This window comes from Pogona vitticeps, chromosome 14 (genome assembly GCF_051106095.1).
Source record: "Pogona vitticeps strain Pit_001003342236 chromosome 14, PviZW2.1, whole genome shotgun sequence".
Lineage (NCBI taxonomy): Eukaryota > Metazoa > Chordata > Lepidosauria > Squamata > Agamidae > Pogona > Pogona vitticeps.
In genome coordinates, this window is record NC_135796.1 from 5,639,659 (window position 1) to 5,658,155 (window position 18,497).

The 18,497-nt window shown below is 44.9% G+C and overlaps 1 protein-coding gene across 2 annotated transcripts in view; it reads left to right on the top strand.

Moving 5' to 3' along the window:
- The window catches only part of TPCN1 (two pore segment channel 1), a 64,066-nt gene that overhangs the window by 11,282 nt on the left and 34,287 nt on the right, over positions 1-18,497 (top strand). Inside the window, exons 2-5 of one of the 2 annotated variants that reach the window (XM_072983517.2) lie at positions 6,163-6,287; positions 6,889-7,065; positions 9,015-9,128; positions 13,224-13,354. In XM_072983517.2, coding sequence (XP_072839618.2) covers positions 6,163-6,287; positions 6,889-7,065; positions 9,015-9,128; positions 13,224-13,354 — 547 coding nt within the window. Of the gene's footprint in view, positions 1-6,162; positions 6,288-6,888; positions 7,066-9,014; positions 9,140-13,223; positions 13,355-18,497 lie in introns of those variants that run through there. The other variant, XM_072983518.2, reaches the window with a different exon arrangement.

Sequence of the window (18,497 nt, forward strand, 5' to 3'; positions counted from 1 at the left end):
TAGTAGACCTCCCGTACTCAGGGATCTGAAAGTGGGGTGGAACAAAGAAGCACCTGACTAGCCCATTAATAAATATGTATACAGGAGAGTGTGCATCACGTTTCTGTTTCCCCTCTTCATTGTATTCTCCCTGCTTTGCATTGTGTGTGACTCATGTTTGAAGGCATAAACACATCTGTGCCTTTTTTTTGAGTGTCTGCATCCTACCTCTTAGTTTTCAAGTTATGAAGGAAAAAACACAGTTTAGCACAGAAAACTAAGAAGTCAGATGTACCCTTCTCCAATGTCTCTATATAAACCCAGCATTAAATGCCTTTAAAAGAGCCAAAAATCTAGGAGAGTCAGTTCTGCTGACAGTAGAAATTTGCCCAGATCTGCTCCATTGGAGGGAGTTTCTTCCATTTGGAAACTGACAAGGTCCCATTTGCCTGGCTTTACAGTTACAGCATTAACTCAGCAGTTTTTAGACGGCCTCTGCCATCATCAAGTCTCCTGCCCTTCGGAGTTACTCAGAAAGGGTAGCTAGGATGGAAACTTTTCTCTTGGAATCCCAGCCCTGGAATAGGACTGGAAGTGAAGCCAGGGGAAGGCTCTAGCTTAGCATCATGCTTCTTGCCAGCTGTAAGCAGGAGGGGTATTTGGGAAGCCTGGCAGCCATGATGGTCAGCCCTGTAATGGGCCAGGAGGAGCAGGAAGGATAAACAGGAGTTGGATAGCTGCCCTCTTGCCCTAGCAATGCAACTGCCACCAACACCTCTCGGGGGTCTGAATGCCCTTCTGGAGGTCAAGCGCCCACAGCTTTGAGTGCCTGCTTTGAAAGGCTGGATGAGACACTTGAGGAGGTTTGCCTGTGGGTCGCCAGGATGCAGAACGGAGACGGAGGCGAGCGATGAAGATGCTGCGGCCCTCTTCACCTCCACTTCTGAAGCTTGTGCAAAAATAGGGCCAAACAGGATTGGGCCTCTTCAAGCCTTTGATGAGATGCCCCATTTGTGGAAAGTAAGGAATGTAAGGAATAATTTAAAAAGAAATATATCTATGTGGGTCCATGAGAAACATCAAAATTGAGAATCACTTTATAATTTGGGTGCACCATCTTTTACCCAGACCCAATCAGCTCTGTCCTTTTAACTGCTCTTACTCCTTGGCTTTGTTTTATAATTCTAAGTTACAGTTATTCTTTTTTTTAACGTGTTACAGGGAGTTGGCACCTTAATGGTAGAGCAAAAGCTTTGCAATCAGAAATAGAGGTGGGCGTGAACCGGAGGTTGGTGCTGGTTCCTTTTTCGTTGGAACAGGGGTTTGGCGCTTCCCAACACTGACGGCGGTTGCCTACTCAGAGGCCACATCCGCCAGAGGGGGGGCCCTGGGATGCGCCAAACACTGGTTCAGACAAAAAGCGAACCAGCGATTCGTGCCCAACTCTAATTCAGAATATTTTGCACCCAGTTTGTTGCATTTCTGAGTGAAAGGGTAATGTTAAGTAGGTGATGGAAAATGACAGTCAGAGCAATAGACCAGGGGTAAGGGAACTTTTTTACCTTTTACCCCCCCCCCCATCTGCGGCTGAGCCCTCTGCCCGGGACCGGTGGCCACCACCCGGGCAGCTAGTCTGAAGCTGCCACACCACTGGGAAAGCACATCCTTGGCGAGGGGAGGTGGGCGCCGTAGGTCCAGCAGGTCCACTGGCCATGAGCTCAGGTGAGGCAGGGCAGGAAAGGGGCCTCCTCGCCAGCGCACCGGGCGGGTGGGTGTGGGCAGGAAGGAGAGCTCTGGCCAGGGCTACGCCGAGCAAAGAGTCCAGCTGGCCTGGTACGCCGTCCTCCCCCCAACTTTGGAGGCGAGGAGGGCAGATGGGTGCCCTGTGCAGTTCCTCGCCAGGACTCGCTCTCCGCTCGTGACGGAATGCCTGGCTACACACAACATTGTCGGAAATAAAATGCCTGGGGGTAAAATGCCTGCCGCGACCGTCCTCATTACCCCCAGGATTTTCATTTTTACCCCATTTGGGGTAATTTACCCCTGTTCCCTGACCACTGCAATAGACAGTCCTGGATAAGAGGAGAAACCCAGTTACCTGGTGTAGAATGATAGCACTTGTAGTCGCTGTTGCCCTACAAAGTTTGGGTGACCTTTGGATGGTCACCATCTCTCTGTCTAAGCTACCTTATAGGGTCGTTGTGAGGGTACAAAAGGAAGGAAGGGCCTCTCTTCATTTCTTTGGAGGAACGGTGGTGTAGGAGTGTGACTCATCACAGATGCATTACGTATTTGGAAAGGTTTGGTCTTTGCCGTGGCTTTATCTTCCCTATTCCTCTTTGTCAAGATGGCTCTGGTCTGGTAATAAAAGGCGAAAGATAAGAGAGAAAGTCCAGCCGTGTGACTAAAAGTCCTGAACAAATTGCGTTTGGAAGCCTGGAGGATTCTATGGTGGGGTCTCCTTTCCTCTTGAAATAATCATTTCTCTCCCTTTCTCTCTCCCTCTTTCTCTCTTCTGCCGGGTGTTTCTTGTTCTCTCGCCCATCTCAGGTTCTGTCATACGGGCGGGCTTTTTATTGCATGTCTAAGCACTGAGATCTAAATTGAGAACAGTGTGTCGAACGTCTCCTCTAATCTCAAAGGCTGGGGTTTGTGCCGCCTGTTAGCCAGCTGAATATTATAAGTTGGTAAACATTTGCGTTTCCCTCCTCCTCCTCTTTATGGCGGCATCTGGAAGCCGTTTCTATTTAGAGGCCTGCCAGAACAGCTTCCAGGCTCCAATGAATGGAAATGGTTCAATCCCTGAACTCTCATTCCAGAGGCCTTGTGTAAGCGGGACAGCTGGTGTGGATGGAGCTCTGGGGATCCGTCGTCATGCGGGCGGGGAGGCAGCCTCGCCATCTGTGCAGCCGCCGCGGACGGCCTTGTTCGCAGCTCCTTCCCGAATGCTACAAGAATTTGCATCAGAAGCGCTGGTGGAAGCTTGAGCTTTCTGTGGAAAGCTTGAGCTTCTTGCCGTATCTGTGCAAGCATGGCTTTCGCTGAAAGATTACTGGAAAGGAGATGTTGAGCAGCCCGCTTGGATGGGAAGGCTAAGAGGGACCCAAGGTTTTTAAATCATACGGTTAGTCCCAACGAGACTAAGGGTACGGCAACATGAACAGCCATTTGGAAGGGTTGGGCTTGATTAGAAAGACCTACTCAAGCCTGACTGTTCGCATGGAAGTGCTTCCTGCCAGGATTGGGAAGTGGCTTAAGAAGTGATATTAAAAATTAATTAAATGAATGAATGGATGAATGAAAAAACAAACAAACAAACAAACAAACCACTTTCCCCTGCTGAGCAGAAGGCAGAGGAAGATTTTTTTGTGTGTGTGGGGAGGAGCTGTATATAGACTATTACTAGTGCACTGCATCAACTATTTTATATATGGCAACAGTGGCTACAAGTATATATATAAAATAATTGATGCAGTGCACTAGTAATAGTCTATATACACTACTGCATCAACTGCACACACACACACAGACAGAGTTGATGCAGTGCATTAGTAATCATCGTTGTTTAGTTGTTTAGTCGTGTCCGACTCTTCGTGACCCCATGGACCAGAGCACGCCAGGCCCTCCTGTCTTCCACTGCCTCCCGGAGTTGTGTCAGGTTCATGTTGGTTGCTTCGCAGACACTGTCCAGCCATCTCATCCTCGGTCGTCCCCTTCTCCTCTTGCCCTCACACTTTCCCAACATCAGCGTCTTTTCCAAGGACTCTTTTCTTCTCATGAGATGGCCAAAGTACTGGAGCCTCAGCTTCAGGATCTGTCCTTCCAGCGATCACTCAGGGTTGATTTCCTTCAGAATGGATAGGTTTCATCTCCTTGCAGTCCTGGGGACTCTCAAGAGCCTCCTCCAGCACCACAATTCAAAAGCATCAATTCTTTGCCGGTCAGCCTTCTTTATGGTCCAGCTCTCACTTCCATACATTGCTACTGGAAAAAAAACATAGCTTTGACTATTCGGACTTTTGTTGGCAAGGTGATGTCTCTGCTTTTTAGGATGCTTTCGAGGTTTGTCATCGCTTTCCTCCCCAGAAGCAGGCGTCTTTTAATTTCGGGGCTGCTGTCACCATCTGCAGTGATCATGGAGCCCAAGAAAGTAAAATCTGCCACTGCCTCCCTATCTTCCCCTTCAATAGTTTATATATTTTTTTCTTTGCCTTTTCTTAAAAGGGCCAGTTGAGAAAATCCACTACTGTGGATTTGACTGCTGGAGGTTTCTTGTCTGGCCCTTTCAGGTGAGGCAAACACATGATTTTAAAAACGATTATGACTGATGTAGCACATTAACGGTAGTCGACATACAGCCAATTTTTCCCCTTCACTTTCCCTGCTCTCTGCAGAGCAAGGGAAATGATTAATTGGCCGGTATCCTGGAGGGGGTTGCTTATTAAGCCACTTCGTGTTATTGGCAAATTGAAAGAGGAAGGCTTGCTTTGGGTTGGTTCCAGGGATCATAGGCGCTGGAACTGATCCAAACCGGAGCGATCCTACCCACACCAAAATAGTACGAGCTTCTTGATGGGCCAGAAAGATGCTCATAAAATACACTGGGTCTGGTCCGGTGTGATCTAACAAAGATGTCTGACTGCCATCTTTAAGAGTGCACCAATCGATCACAGTGGCGCTCCAAACAGTAGGCTCAACAGCCCACGTAGTCAGCGCTTAACCCACCGTATCTATGAGCCTATGGCATGTCAGCACTTATGGAAGTTCCATTGATTCCGTGGGTCCACTCTAGTTTGTTTGTTTGTTTCTTTGTTCGTTCATTCATTCATTCATTCATTCATTCATTCATTCATTCATTCATTCATTCATTCATCCATCCATTCATTCATTCATTCAAATTATATGCCACCCACTCTACCCAAAGGTCTCTGGGTGGCTCACAATTAATTAGTTGGCAGTAACAACTGAATTTATATCCAGTGGTGCCTCGCTTGACGATTACCTCATTAGACGAGGAAATTGCTTGACGATGAAGTTTTTGCAATCGCAAAACAATGTTTTAATAGGCAAAAATCGCTTAACGATGATCAGTTCCCTGCTTCGGGAACTGATTTTTCGCTTAATGACGATCTTTACAGCTGATCGTCGGGTCTTCAAAATGGCCACCCGCTGTTTAAAATGGCTCCCCGCTGTGTTTTAGGATGGATTCCTCACTTTACAGGAACAGAAAATGGCTGCCCTATGGAGGATTTTTGCTGGACGCTGAGGTATTTAGCCCATTGGAACACATTGAACCAGTTTTCAATGCATTTCAATTGGCTTTTTCGTTTTGCTTGACGAGGGTCTCGCTTAACAGCGATTTGAACGGAACGAATTATCTTCATCAAGCGAGACAAAGCTGGATCCAGCCATGCTGTCCCCAAGCGTTCAGTCCTTGCTAAGAAAAGAAAATAGCCCTGTTGAGTCGTAACGGGAGCCTGGTTTGCGCAGGGTCCACCTCCGAGAAGTCCCCCAGCAGGACAGGACACCAACAGGCTGGTTCTCCTCAAACCTGTGTCCTCTTGGACTACAACTCCCATCACCCCATCTCTCACAACTAATGGCTAGAGTAGTACAAGTTGTGGGCCAACACATCTGGAATCCACCTGGTAGGAGAAGACCGTAACAGGCTCCTTAGCAATTAGTGTTCTGTATTTATTACTGTGGCTGTTTACTGTTCGCTCTTTGTTTTCCTATGCTGCCCTTCTTTTGGAGAACGCCCAGGACAGTGCACAGCATACTTATACAAAACATTAAAATGTGCAACAAACAACAGTCTGGAACAACAAACATGCTTCACACAAGTGGTAGAAACACAAATAAATAAAATACGACATTTTTTTTTTAAAAAAAATAGTAATATTTGAAGGCCTGCCAAAACAGCTCCACCTTATTTCTCCTTCTGAATCCCTGGAGGGACATCGTGTTTCAGTAAAAGACTCAGGAAACGAGTCGCAGAGCACGGGGCAACAAGATAAAAAACATCTTTTCGTAATAAATTCAAGTCAAACAACCTGAACAGTTGATCTTTTTGAAGCCTTTTCTTTTTGAAGAGTGTATGTATTTTATCATTGTTTAGAAAGGTTTGAGTAAAGGACGGGAGTAAGAAAACCATCTTTCTGAGCCTCTTTTCCTTCAACACAGATGGAGGCAATTATGACTTGGTCCGTGATTTGCCCACCTGCCCCTCTGGGGGATCCCTTCCTCCGAGGACCCATGGAAGACACAACTGGGAAATGAACTACCAAGAGTCGGCAATCTACCTCCAGGTAGATTGATTTGTTTCCTTTCCTTTGCATGACTCAAGCATACTGGGGGAGCAAGTTATATGCAGAATAGCTGGGAACCTGAATAACCTTGTTCACAAAAAAGCCTTAGAATGGGAGGTCCTTTCAGTGGTCATAACTGGCTCTTTTCCTTGGAGCAGCTTATCCCTTTTCTTTCAGCAAAGGAAAAGGAGAAGCTGGGCGCCGTTTCCTCCCAGAATAGCACATTATTTCTTTTTCAGTTGCTTAAGCAAAAGAAGATCTTCACACATTTAAAATTGGAAATAATGGCAGGTTTTAGTTGCTCATTAATACAGTTTGGCTCTGAATCCAGATCTCTCCTTCAAGGGCAGGCATTAGTTGGTACTTCAGATTCAGCAGAGCTTGGCAGATGGTTTCTTGCCTGGGTCTTCTTTGGGAGGAAGCCACTAGGTCCTCAATTCCAGCCTTGCTCCGTGATTCTCTTGGGGTTGTCGGATTGCATGCTCCTGGATTCCTTGCCTTTCTCTACTGGGTTGAACGTAGGGGGTCCACCATGACATTTTTGCTCGCTCTGGCAGAAATGGGATGGTTTCCTATGGATTGTTTTGAAATCTGACCTTAGGAAGGAGAGAACAACGACAAGTTCTTCACACACCCCAAGGATGCCAAAGCGCTGGCTGCCTACCTCTTTGTGCACAATCATTTCTTCTACGTCATGGAGCTGATCACAGCGTTGCTGCTCCTGCTGCTCTCCCTCTGTGAGGCGCCTGCTGTTCCCATGCTCCGCCTTGGCATCTATGTAAGTATCTGCGGGAGGGATGAACAAGGGCCTTCAATAAATGTGATCTAAAAATTGGAAATATGGTTTGTTGTTGTTTAGTTGTTAAGTCGTGTCCGACTCTTCGTGACCCCATGGACCAGAGCACGCCAGGCCCTCCTGTCTTCCACTGCCTCCCGGAGTTGGGTCAAATTCATGTTGGTCACTTCAATGACACTGTCCATCCATCTTATCCTCTGTCATCCCTTCTCCTCTTGCCTTCACTCTTTCCCAACATCAGGGTCTTTTCCAGGGAATCTTCTCTTCTCATGAGATGGGCAAAATAGAGAAGACTCTCTGGAAAAGACCCTGAGCTTGGGAAATATGGTTACATAATGGTACAATAGACTAACACTATTGCTCTCTGACTTCTAGAGATGGGCACAATCATGCCATTTGGGTGACACTGACTGCTTCCCAATTGGGATGCGGAAGTTCTCACACATTATGGAATCTGCATATGTGAAGCTCTGAAAATAACGCTGGTGGCTATGGGTCTTTCCTAAGTGTTTCTATGGCCCAGCCAGATTTTGAGGGACCCATTATTTTTTTTCCCTTCAAAAATTAGAATAAGGTAGTAGTTTTCTAAAATACTGTAGTGCTATGTACAGTGTGTGGATATTTTTCACAATGGGCACCTTAACTAGCAATCTTTATGCAAAGTGATAGAAATAATAAATTGCTTTAGTTTTATTTATTTATTTATTTATTTATTTATTTAATTTATATCCCGCCTATCTAGTTGTGGTGGACTACTCTAGGCGGCCAACAACAGAGATAAAATACAATAACATAAAACAGCCTAATTACAACAACAATTAAAAATAGGGGAACAATAAAGGAGAGAAGAAAATCAAAAGTAATCTGGAGAGTAGAAGGCTATGCATGCAAATCCATTGTTTTTGTTCACATTATCCTTAGATATATGGTAAAATTTTAAAAAAATGATCTTTCCATTTGAATCTTGTGTCTTGCTTGATAGCTTCATGAAGCCTGGGACAAATTGTTAGAGATATTTGAAGAATGTATTGCATATATTTATTTCTGTAATGTATTTTAAGGCAGTTATTTGATATGCAGTAAGGAAATGATTGATTGGTTAACATATCCAAGGGGAAATAGTTTGCATTGTGATAGTTTTAAGGCCAACAAATAATTTTGCCGAGTGTTGCTGATAAGCAGGAGAATGGATGATAATTTTAATCCAGACATTCTCTAACTTTTAAGTATAGGGCCTCTATCCAGACCTTGGCTTAAAGTAGATGCAGCATAAAGAGTGTCTTTTCATTTAATATGTGTATTTATAAAAATGTGAATGCTGGTTTTAAGCTGTGTGGGTGAGAAAGAGAGAAAAATTACTTGAATTGCAGCAGATTAAGAAAAGAAGTTTAACTAGCTCAGTGTTTCCCAGTGTTTGCTAACTCAAGGTGTTCTTGGACTCCAACCCCCAGAAACCCCAGCCAGCACATCTGGTGGTGAAGGCTTCCAAGAACATCTGGATTAAGCAAGGTTGATAATCACTGGACTAGCTTGATGAGCTTCACCAAGCTTTCCTCCTAGTGCTGGTCACTTTTTCAGAGGAATGACCTTAGTCTTCGTGATCATAGTGGAGGAAGTCTTCAAACTCCTCCTCCATCCTGTGTTCCCAAGAGCTGGCACATGCAAAGCTGCACTCACACAAATGCGCATGACAAATATGTTTGCAGCTTGTGTCCTTAAAAGTAAATGTTAAATTGAAATATGAATGTATTGTTACGTGTAGCTTTGTTCTTAAGTTGGAAAGGGTGGTTCACTTTGCTGTTAGATCTGTGTTGCCCTGTGCTGTTGGGAAAGAACAGAGGAACAAGCACCAAACAGAATTTCAGATTGTTCTTTAAGCAGTGCAAGCATCTTTAAGCTGGTAATATTGTGCTTTGCTGGTTTGATTACAGATCCATGCAACCCTGGAGCTGCTTGCCCTGACAGTCGTGGTGTTTGAGCTCTCCATGAAAATGAGATGGCTTGGCTTCCACACCTACATTCGTCACAAAAGGACCATGGTCAAGGTGAACTGCTGGTAACCTCCTTGCTTACAATCAAAGAACTAGGTCAACGATGCCATCCTAAGCACTTTGGCTCTGAAAACAATCACACTGCGGTTCACGCTTAAGGGCATCTTCGATTGCAGCCTCTACAAATATACTGTGTCTGAATATGGAGGCTTGGCCTGGCTGGGGGGAGGGCGGTGTGTCGGGGAAGGATATGAAAAAATGTTGGTTTGCTTGGGTTTGGCAGAAGTCCAGAATTACATTATGTAAGGCTCTTCAAGATCTGTTCTGTGATTTTAATCTGTGGCTTGACATTATATATAGGGCTGTGGTGCCGCTGCAGGTTAAACCGCAGAAGCCTCTGTGCTGCAAGGTCGGAAGACCGACAGTCATAAGATTGAATCGACGCGATGGAGTGAGCTCCTGTCGGTTCTCCCAGCTCTTGCCAACCTAGCAGTTCAAAAGCCTGTAAATGCAAGTAGATAAATAGGTACAGTGGTGCCCCGTTAGATGACGACCTCGCAAAACGATGAATCTGCATGACGATGAGGTTTTGCGATCGCTATAGCGATTCGCAAAACAGTGATTCCAATGGGCGATTTTCACTTGACGATTATTTGATCCCTGGTTCGCAGACCATTTTTTCGCAAGACGATGATTTTTACAGCTGATCGGCAGCTTCGCAAAATGGCTTCCCTATTTTCAGGACCGATGCTTCGCAAGACAGCGATTTAAACAGCTGATCGGCGCTTTACAGAATGGCTTCCGTATGGGCAATTTTTGCAAAACGATGACTATTTTCCCCATTGGAACGCATTAAACGGGTGTCAATGCATTCCAATGGGGAAACGGTTTTTGCAAGACGAGGATTTCACAAGACAGCAATTTCTATGGGACGGATTATCGTCATGTGGGGCACCACTGTACCACCTCAGTGGGAAGGTAATGGTGTTCTGTGTCTAGTCACGCTGGCCATGTGACCACAGAAACTGTCTACGGACAAACGCTGGGTCTACAGCTTGGAAACAGGGATGAGCACCGCTCCCTAGAGTCGGACAAGACTGGACTAAATGTCACGGGGAACCTTTACTTTGACATTATATCTCAACAGGCCAGCAATATAAACTAGGAATCTTTTATCTCACTATATTGCTAGGTAAACTCTCCTTCTTGGGTGCTCACTTTAAATTGGTGAGGAAGTTTGAGGGAAGCTGAGAACCATATTATTAGGAGGCTAGAATCCTGGTGTCGCTGTGGGCTAAACCGCATAAGCCTTTGTGTGCTGCAGGGTCAGAAGACCAAGCAGTCGTAAGATCGAATCCACGCGACAGCGTGAGCGCCCGTCACTTGTCCCAGCTCCCGCCAACCTAGCGGTTCGAAAGCACGCAAATGCGAGTAGATCAATAGGGACCACCTCGGTGGGAAGGTAACAGCGTTCCGTGTCTAAGTCACACTGGCCACGTGACCACGGAAGATTGTCTTCGGACAAACGCTGGCTCTATGGCTTGGAAATGGGGATGAGCACCGCCCCCTAGAGTCGAACACGACTGGACAAAAATTGTCAAGGGGAACCTTTACCTTTACCTTTAGAATCCTAGCAGGGCCACTCAAGCAGAATGGTCAAAGCTAAGACACCAGGCAAAGAAACATTTTCCATTTCCTTCAAGAATTATCGGCTGTATCAGCAGACCATGAACTGTTAGTATCAAAAATTGGAGTAAAGCTGAAGAAGAACACTAAAGCAATCATAGTACAATAATAAATCTTAAATAATAGTGCTGAATTTTTAAATATTGTTTAGGAAGAGCCAATGTAGTATAGATAGAGCTAATTTGCAAATTATAGGAGATGAGAAATGCTGTTGCTATGACAGCCACACACAATCAGCACTTAAGGAATTGGCATGCCCAAAGGAACTCAAGCATGTATTTTTCCAGTGAGGAAAAGGGGGTTTCTAAAGGGATAGTTCCAGCTCCCCCTAGATTAATGGTGCCGAATAAACACTGAATGCAGCAGAGCCCTACACAGAACAACAAAAGGTTATTTTAAACAGTCCACATTATCGTGTTGGGTCTGTGCCAGATCACCTGGGCAATTGTTCAGATAGGTTTACATCCGTATTGTCTAAATAGTGGCTGCAAATAATGCTGCCTTAGAAGTTATAGATTTAGCATGGTTCAAAAAAAAAGAGTTGAACCATATGTCTACTTGTTGCAAAGACCCCTGAAAAATGTTTTCCTAGGATAAGTAGACAGTGCAGTAATACATCAATGGTGATTATTATTATTATTATTATTATTATTATTATTATTATTATTATTATTATTATTATTATTATTATTATTATTATTATTATTATTATTATTATTATTATTATTATTATTATTATTATTATTATTATTATTATTATTATTATTGTTATTATTTGCCTTCTGGCTGCAGTTATACAAATGGAAGTTTGCATCTGTTGTGAAAATAAGGTAGAGGAACTGTCTGAAAGTGAACTGCTGGGAAGACGTTTCTTGAAAGGTAGACATTTAGGGAGAGGCATGAGATGATGGATATGGCAGTCCAGCAGCATCTGGATAATCACACAGTATCCATTTTGGGAGGGATGTATAGCTCAGTAGTTTAGGTCTGGTTGCACAGTCATAGGTTGGGAATTTGGTCCTCCGCGGTTGCCTGCTATGAATCGATCTGGTCTGTACAGCCTTGGGCAAGCTTGCACAGCCCCAGGATGCCCTCAGAAGAAGGGAATGGGGAACCAGTTCTCAGTATTCTCTGCCTGGAAAACCCTGGGTCACCAGAGGTCAGAATTGACTTGACGGCTTACGTTTATTATATCAGTTCTCAAAAATAGTTGGGTTTTTTTTTTAGGTTTCTCCCATCATTTTTCCCGCTCTATGACTTTTTTTTTCTAATTTCCAATAGAAAAAATGGAAGTGTTGATATTCTATTATGATCCTGTAAATAGTTTAGGCATATTCAGTGCTCAGGTTCCAGATTTGTTTCTGCCTGTAGTGAATGCTCCCGTCGTTATGAGATGTGTACGTGCGGCCAGGTGGATGGGGAGGGCTTCATTCCTCGTGCATTGATGATTCATCCGGTGACCTTTGTTTTCATTTGGTGGAGAGGTTCACAGCGGAGGGAAGGCTGTTTCTATCCAAATAATATATTTCATTTTGTTCCCTACAAAGCTGTGGTTTCTGTTTTCACTTCTCCCTACTTTTATATTGGTAGCAACTAAGATAACTTGTGCTTTGGTGAGCACAGGATGCAGATATTTGCAGTTTTTTTCCACTTTAATATAGGGAAGTGTTGAGTAAAAACGGCTCTCCCAGCGTTTTGCAGCCTCCTGGCTTTTTCTTGACCCCACCTCCTCTCTTCATTTGGGCTCTGTTTCACGAATGCTGTCCTTGGAATCATCCAGAAATGGTGATTTGCCTTTTAAGAAGATCACAGCGCCCACTACACAATTTCTCTCTCACACACAAACAAACATTTTTCAGAACCAGGCATCAACCTCAAGCTACTTTTAGTTTTGTGTTTTCATGTCCCTCTAGGTACAGTTCCACGGGACGTGGTGGCGCTGCAGGTTAAACTGCAGAAGCCTCTGCGCTGCAAGGTCAGAAGACCAGTAGTCGTAAGATTGAATCCATGCAATTGAGTGAGTTCCCATTGCTTGTCCCAGCTCCTGCCAACCTAGCAGTTCGAAAGCATGCAAAATGCAAAAATGCGAGTAGATAAATAGGTACAACCTCGTTGGGCAGGTAAACGGCGTTCCATGTCTAGTCATGCTGGTCACGTGACCACGGAGGACTGTCTGTGGACAAAATGGTAGCTCAATGGGTTGGAAATGGGGATGAGCACCTCCCCCCAGAGTCGGACATGACTGGACAAAACTGTAAAGGGGAACCTTTACCTTTACCTAGGTGTAGTTCCAGGGCATGTCATTGTTGCTTATAGTCCCCAAGAAGCCATTAACTCCAGCCTTTTGGATAACCCAGTTTTTCTCCCCGTAAGCCACCTCTAAAGCAAAGGGACGCTGCCGATCTTATGAGACTGAGACACGAACGTAGAGGTCTCCAACTTGACTGCCTTCTTCTCTTGCAGACCTGTGTCTTGTTGCTGCAGTTCATAGAGGCGATCGTAGTGTTGGTCCGCCAGACGTCTCATGTCCGGATCACAAGAGCTTTGCGATGTATCTTCCTGGTGGACTGCCGTTACTGTGGAGCCGTCAGGAGGTAACGAGGGCGGCCGTTTCAGGCTTTGTGTAGAGCACTCATGATACCATAAGTCATGCTTTGTCCCATCTTCTCGTCCGCTCAGCATTTTGTACCTTTCCTCTAAATACAGGCCTAAAGTTTACTAGAGGATGAATTTGGAAGCAGACGGGTCTAATTGCAGAACTAATGTGCATACTGTTGTTTGAAAAGGTAAAATGGCAGTGAAACAATGGGAAGCGTCTGTGCCATCTAAGACTGCTCATGACTAAAGTCTAGGTGTGTACAAATGAGGAGCTCAGACATGGATAAACAAAGTGAAGAAAGAGGAGGATCAGAATTGGCTGCAGCTGTTTTTTAAAAAATGCTAAGAGCAGCAAAAGTGGATTTTCCAGATATAATTAAGAGGAAGGAAAGGCTGTAGCTCAGTTAAATATTAACAGATCACAAAGAGGATAAAGCTGCTTAGTTCCTATTTTGCTTTCATCTTTTCTCAAAAGATCAACTAGGGGTGGTCCCACATAAGCAACATGGCAGATGAGGGATCAAGGTTGCAACTCAAGGATCATAAGGTCAAAAAAAAACCCACAACAACAACACACCAAGCATTTAAAACAAATTCAAGCTTTCAAAGCCAAACAAATTGTGTTCTCAGGCAAGACTGGAGAATCTTTGGCCTCTTGCTGTTTTGCTCCCATAATCCGTTAGGATCGGCCACGCTATCTAGGAATCCTAGGAGTGGAAATTGAACCTCTCTGGGTGTGCTCACAGTCTTCAGAAAGAGGAAGAAAGCATTTCCTGGAAACTGCGCCCCAGGTGGTGTGACTTTAGTACCAGAAAAGAAAATATCAAAGGCATTTTGAAAGAATCTTGATAGTAGTGGGGTGATTAATAGGAACCAGCATGAAATTTTTGAGCAAAAAATATTCTAGATGGACTTAGTCTCTTAATTTAATTTGGTTATTCATTTAGAGTGGCTTGTGGGAATTCTGGGAACATAATTTATCTTGGTGTTAGCAAAACTCAAAAGTTCCCTGTGATATTCTTGTCAGCAAATTGATAAATTATGGGCTAGATCAGTGGTTCTTAACGTGGGCGATAATGCCCCCCAGGGGGCGATTTCATTTTTCAGGGGGGCGGTGGAACGAAAAGGGGCGGCATGGGGGCGCTGGAGCAGAAGGGGGCGGTAGGGGGGCGCTGGAGCAAGCCAAACCTGTGAAGATGGCTGCAGCCTTTTTCTAATGTGCATGAATATATATTTTCCTCCAATCTTAATTTAGTTTCAGAGTTTCCATCTTGAAATTTTTAGTTCCTGCATTGCGGTTTGTTTTTATGCCCTTTTTATATTTCTTTTTGCTTCTTAAAATTCGTTTGCAACTAAATCATTAAGTGTTACTTTTGGGGGGCATTTTATTTTCTTGGAATTGAATTTTGTTTTCAGGTGTCATTGGATTTAAGTGTCTTAAATAAATTAAATTAAATTAAATTAATAAATACATAAATACATAAATAAATAAATATCATCACCGCGGGGAGGGGGGGCGATGATAACTTCCTCAATGGCTCAAGGGGGCGTTTCTTTCAAAAAGGTTAAGAACCACTGGGCTAGATCACACTACCATCAGCTCGATTTAGAGATGATTGGAAAGCTGAACGCCAAGAGTTTTGAGTCATCTGGGAGTAGTGAGTACTTTACAGATCCAATCCCTGTAGTCCTCAACCTTTTAAACTGTAAACGTAATGAAGAAGGGGTCTAGGAAATCTGATCAATATTGATTGGTCAATATGAGAGGGACACCTAACACCTCCAAAGACAGGGTAAAATTCAAAGGGAGTCCTGTGAAATTATTTGTTCAATTAAAGAATGGGGGAAAAAAACACAGGATAATCTGGTGTGGTGGGCTCCCCCTTGCTGGGGTTCTTGGCACAAATGTTTGTCAGTGACCTGCTGGAGATGCTTTACTGCTAGATTTCCTGAACTCGGCAGGATAAAATGGCCTACGAGGGGCCGTCCGTCTTAAGTTCTACGCTTTTGAGAAGACATACGCTCGGACTTGGTGTAAAGATTGAGAGTTGAGATGTTTCTAATCTGAATCATCTGAAGACGAGTCAAAGAATTCTCAGGTTATAGAAGAAAGAGAAATATTAGCCACATTAGACTTCAAATATCGCAAGATTGGGCTAATCTGCTTTTCAGATTGCTTCTCTTCGCTGGTTGTCATAATTTCCAGTAGGAGGGTGTAGTCACATTTGTTATGGCAGCAAACCAGCTGAGATCCTTATGGTGCCTTGAAGACTAACATATTTTATTTCGTGTACTGCAGAACCAGCTTCATCAGATGCACAGTGTTTGATTTTGCCTGTAGCAGTCTCTTGACAGTTCAGGTAGACTTCGTGCCTCCAGATTTGTAGATCCCAGATTCTTAAACTCCTCTCAGGCTGTTTCTGATATCAGTTGACCTGAAGTGTGCTGGAGTTTACATCAAACTGAGGTCCTATCAGCAGTCAACAGGTTGACTTATTGTAGTCTTAAATTATAGCAAGACAGGCTGTTACTGATCCGTACAAGTCATCTTTCTCCTTCCTTAAAAGGGTCATAAAAAAATTCCTGCGTGTTGACAACAAGATAATGTAACACACTGCGGTACTGAGGGGCCTCTGCAAATTGGCACTCATGTGAAAGATGTAGAATACAAACATCTGTAAGCCAGAAAGTTCATTTTGGGGAAAGGTGTGTAGTAAGGCAAATAGGAGGAATATCTGGAGGGGGGAAAAACAGAGCTGTTGCTCTCAAAGATGGTGGGGTGGGGTACAGAAGCCAAAGATTTTCGACACTGCCATTTGTCCGTGTGTTGCTGATCACGTTCCCTCTAATGGCTATGGAACTGTGTTGGTCGTTTGGACAGAGAGGGGATTTGTAAATTAGTTACCGAGCCCAACATTCTTTTTTGCCCCTGAGTATCCAAGAGGACAGATGATCTCAAATGGACTGTGAGTCATCGGAGTAGCCAAGGTGCTTCTGCCTTTAAAGATTGTTTGCCTACATTTCGACAAAGCCCACACAAGGCGTTCTTGGGAGAGGAGACCCACCCACCGCAATGCCAGAAAGCGCCACTGCTTTCTAACAGGGAGAGCAAGAGGGGAGAATCTGGTAGGCAGTATTGTGAAAATGTATTTCATTCACTTCACCATTCTTCCAGGATGACTGACAACCTATATGAAAGGGCATACGTGCAGGAGAAATCATCATCCTTCTAAAATCGCAGAAGCAGTATGCCTGCCTGCACACAAACCCACAGATAGATACAATGCATGTACCTCGTAGCCTGCAGAAATAAATATGTTTTTAGCTAGTGCTTGAATAATAAAAATGTTTCTCACTTCTTTTTTTCCTTTAAAAAGCATGTTTTTCCTCTAACAGTTTTTCTGATAGATTAGAAAAAATATATATGCACTACTGGACAATACTATGAAAATCCTACCAAGGCATATGCAAGCTTTTAAGTTCTCCAGAATACTCAAATCAAGCTTGGTGGTACAAAAACTGGAGGATGGGAAAAGGAATAGAGAAGTTCAACATTTAGATAGGACATTATGGCCACGGGACAGACTTTAGGCTGAAGCTGGGGACTGCAGACTGAATGCATGAGTCGCTAGAATTTAAATGGAAGCCATTGTTTTGTTTAAATGTATTTTCAGCAGGGTGCTAAAGTGACTTTCCAATATGTGTTAATATCACAAAATGCTTATCGCGGTGGAGCCCTAAAACCCAAAGGCCAGAATCTTCTGTAACTTGCCATGGCTAATTGATAAGGTGCTGAGGCGTATGTCGGTCAATTAGCTGTGGTAGATTCTGCGCACTTTGCCTGGAAAATCCAGTCCGAATTGACTTGATGGCACATGAGGGTGATGATGGGCCACAGCTATAATAAATGGGTCTTTATTCCCATCTGCCCTCAAGGAGACACTCATTAGGCCCATACGAAAGAAACCTAGTTTGGCGGCGGACGAAATTGGCAATTACAGGCCCGTCGCCAATATTTCTTTCATGAGCAAAGTGGTGGAGAGGGTGGTGGCAGACCAGCTTCAGGCACTCTTGGATGAAACAGATGCACTGGATCCGTTCCAGTCGGGCTTCAGGCCGCGCCACGGGACAGAGACGGCATTGGTCGCCCTGTATGATGACCTGCTGAGGGAGGCCGACAGGGGTAAAATGTCTCTGTTGGTCCTCCTCGATATTTCGGCGGCCTTTGATACCGTCGACCACGGTATCCTCCTGGGGAGGCTCTCCGAGTTGGGAATCGGTGGCCTGGCGTTAGCCTGGCTCCGCTCCTTCTTGGAGGACCGTCCCCAGAGAGTTCAGCTTGGGGAGAATGTCTCGGCCCCGTGGAGCTCCAATTGTGGGGTTCCACAGGGGTCGATTATCTCCCCAATGCTATTTAATATCTATATGAGGCCGCTAGCGGGCGTCATCAGGAGGTGTGGAGCGATGTGTCACCAGTACGCTGATGACACTCAGCTCTACATCTCCTTTTTGCCAACTGCAGGTGATGCCGTCCTGACCCTCCAGCGCTGCCTGGAGACCATACTGGAATGGATGCAGGAAAATGGCCTCCGGCTGAACCCGGACAAGACGGAAGTCCTGAGGGTGGGGCCCCCCGTAGTTGGTGGCCTGGTTGGCCCTCTCTCCTTTGGGGGGGCGACCTTGGCCCCAGTGAGCGGGGTCCGCAGCTTGGGCATACACTTGGACCCGACGCTCACCATGGAAACACAGGTGACGTCGGTCGTCCGCTCCGCCTATTTCCATCTTTGGCGGATTGCCCGGCTGCGGCCCTATCTCGACACGGGGGCCCTCACTACCTTAGTACATGCGCTCGTAATCTCAAGATTAGATCACTGCAACGCGCTCTACGTGGGGCTACCTTTGAGGCTGATACGGAAACTTCAGATGGTGCAGAATGCAGCAGCCAGACTCCTTACCGGAGGGAGGAAATATCATCACATCTCTCCCACCCTGGCTAGACTGCACTGGCTGCCCATTTGTTTCCGTATCGACTTCAAAGTCTTAATGCTCACTTATAAGGCCCTAAACGGTTTGGGACCTCGATACTTGGCGGAACGCCTTCACCCACCAAGTTCTACCCGAACCACCCGCGCGAGCCAG